This window comes from Talpa occidentalis, unplaced genomic scaffold, assembly GCF_014898055.3.
Source record: "Talpa occidentalis isolate TD23 unplaced genomic scaffold, MPIMG_talOcc4v2.1 talOcc4.7, whole genome shotgun sequence".
Classification (NCBI taxonomy): domain Eukaryota; kingdom Metazoa; phylum Chordata; class Mammalia; order Eulipotyphla; family Talpidae; genus Talpa; species Talpa occidentalis.
Genome location: NW_023605083.1, coordinates 45008541 through 45015729, shown reverse-complemented (window position 1 = coordinate 45015729; position 7189 = coordinate 45008541). Strand labels below are relative to the sequence as shown.

Sequence of the window (7189 nt, the reverse complement as noted above, 5' to 3'; positions counted from 1 at the left end):
ATAAAGAAATATAAATCAATCTAATACTGGAAGATAACATATTTCTCATTTAACAGAATGAATTTTAGTATTTAGTAATACTCTAATGAGAAACAGACACTAATCTACTGTTGGTGGAACTACAAATCAAAACTAAATTTAGAAAAAAAAAGTTGACAAAGATCATAAAATTCACATACTTTTTTAACTCAGCAATTCTATCAATACTTCTTGGTATTTACCTCATGGATAAAGGGATGCCCAACATAGATATACAAAGAAGTTCAAACAGTATTTTTTATAGTTATGAACACACAGAAAAACTTGAATGTCCATCAAGAGAGCATTATATTAGGCAAGGAAGTACAGGCACACAATTTATTACTATAATCATCATAAAAAATAAGAAAGATCTGTGTGTGCTAACATAAAACTATCTCTAACATATATAACATATAAGTAAGGATGGTGAAAGATTCAGAACAATAAGTATACTGATCCCATTTAAGTGATTTTAAGTATTGACAGTGCACAGAGGCAGACATATTTCTGTATTAGTGAATGAATACAAGCTAAAAACATTTTCAGAAAACCAGAGAAGCAGTGTTTAACAGCGCTACCATTGAAGAGGTGCTGGAGGCTAGAGAAGTGAAGAAAGGTAGACATCATTTTATACCTTTTTTTCACTATGTGCCCCATTACTATTTCATCTATTTCTCTATTTTTAAAAAACGTAATTTTAAAAAATATACTCAGAATGGATTAAATTGAAACTGAAATTTCTGCAGTTGCTACAAATACTATTTGTGAAATTTCTTTAATTCATGCCTTTATTCATTCTGATAATAAAATTACCTGAAAAGGTTTGACAGGGGCATGTGCTTCAGTTGCAGGTGTGGGTTTTGGAATACTGTCAACCAAATCCAAAATGCCTCGCAGTTTGTTATCTGAGATTCGTAAAGAAACCAGTGGTAATGTTCCAGAAATTCTGAATCTGTTTCAAAAATGTAGGAATTATTTTAAAAAAATTTTATTCTGATTTAAGTACATTAATTAAAAACAACTATTCATAATAAGCAGTTAACGTCCAGAACATATTTAAAAAACCACACACAAAAAAAAACCTCCTACAACTCAACAAATAAAAAACAATCCAATTCAAAGATGGGCAAAGGACCTGATTAGATATTAATTTCCTCAATTAAATATATAAATGGCTGACAAGTAAATGAAAAGATATTTAACATCACGAAAAATTAGGGGAAAGAAATTTCAAAAGTATACTTAAAAATTAAACATCTATTAGGATGGCTATTATTTTAAAAAGAAGAAAATAACAAGGTTGGTAAGTAGCTGGATAAACTGGAACCCCTTGGGCACAGCTGGTGGGAAGACTTGCTCTGTGAAACAGCACAGACAAAAGGACAAATATGGTATGATTCCACTTATATAAAGTACCGAGAGTACTCAAAATTCATAGAAACATAGAAATATTGATTCATGCACTGTGAGGAGAGGCGAATAGACCATTCAGTTTAGGAAGATGACAAAGTTCTGGAAATGGAGAGTAGAGATGGTCATACAACAATGTGTATGTATTTAATGTCACTGAATTAATCTTAAAAATGGTAAATTTTGTTAGGTGTTTTCTATGACAGAAAATAAGAATGAAATATTCCATGAACCGATTCCAAGAAGAAAATATTCCCTTAGCCACAGAATAACAGAAAATCAATAATCACATGAAACTATAGATAGTACATACTTGGGCATCCTTATATCCGTGAAAACCAAAGCCTTAGAGAGTTCCACATTGAAGTGCATAGGCACCAAAATGTGCTGTGGAGATACATTAAGTTTTCTTGCTTCTTTCCAATTATCACCTAGTTACAGAAAACAATACATACTTTTTAAAAAACATATTTCAAACATGTAATTCAAAAACCAGCTAAACTGAAACATAATAAACCTAAAGTTATTTATACTTCAAAGTCATAGACATGTATATAGCCTTAGTGCCACTTTTCCAGGTACACACAATCCACAGGTAAATTACTTTCCCTTTTATCATTTTCCTTAAGCTGCTTTACAGGATTCTTTGTTTTCATATGAAAAATACTCATTAAAAAAGTTTTATCATATCTACTATGCATACTTCACTCAAAAATACAACATAGCTAAAAGCCAGTAATGAAAAGCATAGGGGAAGATGCATTTCTTCAGAAGTAAATAATAAAAGCTAAGCTTTATTCAAGATTTACTATTGGCACTGTTCTAGGCAATATTTAAACATGTTTTTATTTCTCACCATGGCATATACTCATACCATTTTAGAAAACTAAGACTTATTGGAATTTATCATTTGTGTATGGTCAGAAAGACTGGTAAGTGCTAAAGCTAAATTCTATATCCAAGTATTTTAAAATATGATCCTCCAGCAACACTCCCTGCAGCATCAAAAGCCTAAATGCTCAGTGAGGGAATGGATAAATAACTGACAGCATCACCTTAGAATTCCATCTAGTCTAGAAATCAGGAACGCAAGTGTCCAACATATTACTAGTAAAAATATGAGAATCAGGATTTAAACTTATCAATCATGTAAAAAACACATTCATAAATATCCCAATTCCTAAACATTACACAAGTACATGCCATACACTCAGGCACATATACTGAAAAAAGCAAAAGGAAATGCATTAAAGTATCATCATTGTTTATATGTGAGCAGTACAAAGATGCTCTTTTTGTTTTTCTGTATTAACCAACTTTTGCTAACAGACGTAATTATTAGAAAAACACAAAGTAACCTGAGTATCAAAAAATCCTGCTCTAGAATATTAGGAAAAAAAGACAAAAAATTGAAATAAATTTTTAAAGCCCTGTCCAAAAAGATTTAATCATCTAAAAATAGTTAAATATCAATAATAATTCCAAGGAATTTCAACGATTTTCAGACAACAGTAATAAAATATTCAACTTTTTTTCTCAAATCATTTCAAAATCTTAAATATTAAGTATAGTTCATAGACTTTGAAAATTAGTGACCAAAATGAATCAAACATACCAAAATACAGTTTAAGTTATTCCCTGGGGAAAACTGATGGATTTTTATATAAACAATTTACATTTGCCAATCACTATGACACACCAACTATGACAAAAACAGTCATATTCTAGTTCGTTATCCTAAAGCAAATACAGTTAAAAGAAATAAAACCAAATGTTCCAGTCTTATATAAGCTAACATTATTAATGATCACTGTTTTGGGTTCTCATTGCTTCTCTATTACTAACTCATAGTTAAAATGTGACCCTATACATCACAGACCTCTGAAACAGCCACCAATTGAAGTTACTTGTCTGCAGACATGTGAATTTCTGGCTCTGTCGTCTTTATTCTACTTTGAAGTATGTATCAAGGCTTTAAAATCTTTTAAAATATGTATCAATGCTTTTCAAAGATTGGAAAACATTGTTCTACGTCATAATTTCTCAATCTCTGTACCACTGACATTTGGGTCAATTAAGGCTTTGCTGTAATGCAGCTTTTCTCTGCATTGTATCAGGTTTAGCAGCAATCCTAGCCTTCTTTACCACAATGTTGGTAATGCCCCCAACTCTCCATTTAAGACAACCAAAAATGTCTACAGACATTGACAAATGATTTTAGAGAGGCAAAACATAGCTACTAGTCTAGCTCATATAGCTCCTAATAAATATCTACTATCACCTCTAACTCAAAAATGTAAGTTCTAACATATTTAGGATAAAAGGTCTTCAGAGAAACTGCTTTGACCTAATTCATCACTTCAGCAAAGTCAATCAGTAAATGTTTCATTGTATACTTACCAACTCTGCTATAAAGCAGCTGTATGCTTGTAAGCTGAACATCAAAGGAATCATACGCTATATGCATTATCTCTTCAAGTTTCGCACCATGTTTCACATCGGGTAATTCTGAACGACTTTTACTTGCCACCTTGAAGTTGATTTTAACAGTTTAGAGTATGTAAATATCGTCAAAATGAATATACAGTTTTGATCCTTCAAACTCTAATATAAAAATTTAGTAGGAAAGGATAAACTCACAATTTGAATACACTATAAAGGTCATCAGAAATGTTCTTATCCATGACATGAATAATGATATGGCCAAGCACAGTGAATTTTCACATATTAAGCTATACTTTCCAATTACTTATATTAAAAGACAGGAACCAAGTCATTCCTGGAGAATAATCCACATAAAAATTTTCTAAATCTTAGAAGTATTTTTCTTAAAAACACTGAGATAAATAAACTCACAAAATATTTTTATGACTCTTGGACAGATATTTGGATAGCTTTATAATGAGAAGAGATAAAGATTAAATATTAAGATAACTGAATTTTAGTCCCAACACTGCCATCAGGTGATCCTAAGAAGTTATATTTCCTCTTTTCTGGCATAATATATATACTACTTTGTCCACTTGAAACATCGCAGAAATAATTTCACAGCAGTAGAGATCTTACTCATTTGCATATACACACGCATATTTGTGTGTAACACTATACACATACACAAACACACATTTTTCTTCTATCTGATATAGAGCACATACAGGAAAAAATCAAACTATCTGTTTGAAAGATAGTGAATTTTAGGCAAAAGGCTAAGCAAACTGCCTGTCATGAACAGATCCTTACTCCTGACATTATGCTCTTTCCGCTATAGCACACTGCCCTTGAAACAATTACACAACCAAATTAAAATATGAATAATTAGCTGTATGAACTTGATTATAAATGTAAATCAGGTGTCTACATAATTACCAACTGAAGAGTAAAAAATAAAGGACAATGTCAATATCAAAAGAAGACATATTTGTTAGGCAGCCAGAAACTATTCCAATATTGTCCATCCCTCCTGTATCTTCAAACAGTTATAGTTACTATTCCTCTATACTTGAACTAGAGCAATGCTACTCAACAGAACTGGAATTGGAATTGCAGAACAGAACTGCAGAAATGGAATTGTTCCCTCTCTGTGTGGTAAGTAGTAAGTAGCCACAAGCCACTCATAATTATTAAGCACTTTGAATATGAATAACTGAATTTTTAATTCTACTTAAATTAATAAATTTAAATGACCACAAGGTTCACCATATTGATCTAGAAATACAGTATAGATTTAGAAATAACAAAAAAAAAATTATTCTCAAAGCTGAGGAATAAAAATGTACATAATAGGATGGAAAGGGAAATGTCTTAAGATAATACAAAAAGACTCTCTTCACAAGCAGAAATACTAAATGTCAGTATCTAAAGTTATATTCATAAACAACTTCATAAGGATGAAAATATATCTGATTACTTCCAGAACTCTCTCTTATTCTATATATTTTGACTTATCATGTAATAAATCTAATTTAAAAGGAAATAAAGTCCTCAAGCATTACCCTCAAATTCTATACATATGACAGTTGGGCACTCCTGACCTGCAGAACTTAACTGGTCAGTTTGTTCTTAGAAATATAGGAAAAATAATTAAATGAAATTTCACTTGATAGACCAGAAAGGAAGATTTCTCAAATCCTAGAATCTACCATAAATCAAAAAATCAATACACTAGATCTAATTGTCTAAAAAACAAAATACATTTTAAACAAAGAAACAACCTACATGTTATGTTATAAAATAAATATTAGTATATACCTTTAGATGACCAAGATCCAAAAGAAGGAGATTTGATGTAGGGGTAAAAATTCCATTTTGTGGGATAATAACATATGAAGCCTTCAAATTAATCTTGAGATCAAGAACCTTTTGTGTTTCAATAATATACAGTAGACCTGCATAAAAGTTAAATCTTCACAATGAATAGTTTTCACAAATTAGTCAAGAAATAATCACTACTCATATGAATTGGTACCAATCTTAAAATTAGTATTTAAAAATTTGTTCAATATTAACTCAAAATGTGTGCTAGCAAATGTGTACACTCCTAATTAAATTAAGTAACAAAACTGTTGGGCCTCCCCTGTGGCGCAGCGGTTGAGTGCTGAGTTGCGAAGCTGCCCGCTGCCTCTGCAGCGCCGGTTCGATCCCCGGCTGCTCCCCGGCCACCAGAGGAGGGTCCCACATGGCGCCCAGACCTCTCCTGCCACCCGCTGCTCCCCTCAGCAGTGTACTTCGGTCCTTCTGCCTCCTCTGCTCCCCGCTCTGGCTCTGGTGAATTCTCTCACCCTCCCGCGCTTCTGACTCTAGTGCTTGTATAAATAAATCTTTAAAAAAATAAAAAAAAAAATAACAAAACTGTTATGATTTACAAATTTTTTAACCTATAAACTCAACTTGGATAAAACTGCAGATATACAGACCTAAAACAAATGGTATGAAGCATTTATTCATAGCAACAATATCATAATCTATATAATTCTTTCCAATTTATGAATTTAATATAGCTATATTTACCAACATTTGATATTACTCTAAGAAAAAATGTCTACTATTAAATCATCTTCAATAATGTAACCAGAAAATTATTAACACTACTTTCTTAAAGAGATCTTTCTCTGACAACACTACAAAAACTAAATAGGAGCCCCCATTATTCATTTTGTTTCACAGCATTTGGGAGTATTAGTTCATTTGTTTCCTTTATTAACTCCAAATTCACCCACGGACTGCTCTGTGAAAGTGGAGCTGAGTCCTTTAAATACTCATCCTTTGCAAACCACACTGAAGGAGATACATTACCCTGAGAGACACTGTAGGAAGAAAGGTTGCTCCCTGGTTTCAGGGTGCTCACTCAGCAATACCCAGCAGCAGAGTGGCTTTCCTCAAAATCAGGCTCATATCCGTGACAACAAATTTAAGCAGTTTTGCCAGTATGGCACTATAATGACTTTTCTGTCATTTAATGAGTTGGAACCATACCTTCCATAACAAGATATGGATCTCAATCTTGGGAGGAAAGGACTTCTTCCAGAAATTCTATGTCAGCCTTACAGTACTAGCAGCTCTTTACAGTTACTATACTGTTCAAAGTTACTTGTTGAAGTACTGAGCTAATCCCTCATTATCTGTTTAAATTACTGTATGTTTTCTCTGTCTTGATTGGATCCAAACAGTATTTGTCCCAACTTTTAAGCAGATAGATTTGTTTATTTTCATACATCTTTGCTAATTTTTGGCTAGTATTTGATTTCTCCCCTCAGGTGTA

General features: G+C 32.2%; 1 protein-coding gene across 3 annotated transcripts in view; it reads right to left on the bottom strand.

Moving 5' to 3' along the window:
* The window catches only part of VPS13A (vacuolar protein sorting 13 homolog A), a 170891-nt gene that overhangs the window by 111054 nt on the left and 52648 nt on the right, over window positions 1-7189 (bottom strand). For all 3 annotated transcript variants that reach the window (XM_037492590.2, XM_054689191.1, XM_037492591.2), the window contains exons 20-23: window positions 5680-5816; window positions 3832-3961; window positions 1745-1862; window positions 835-973 (exon numbers count right to left, since the gene is read on the bottom strand). In XM_037492590.2, the coding sequence (XP_037348487.1) occupies window positions 835-973; window positions 1745-1862; window positions 3832-3961; window positions 5680-5816 (524 nt within the window). The remainder of the gene's footprint in view (window positions 1-834; window positions 974-1744; window positions 1863-3831; window positions 3962-5679; window positions 5817-7189) is intronic.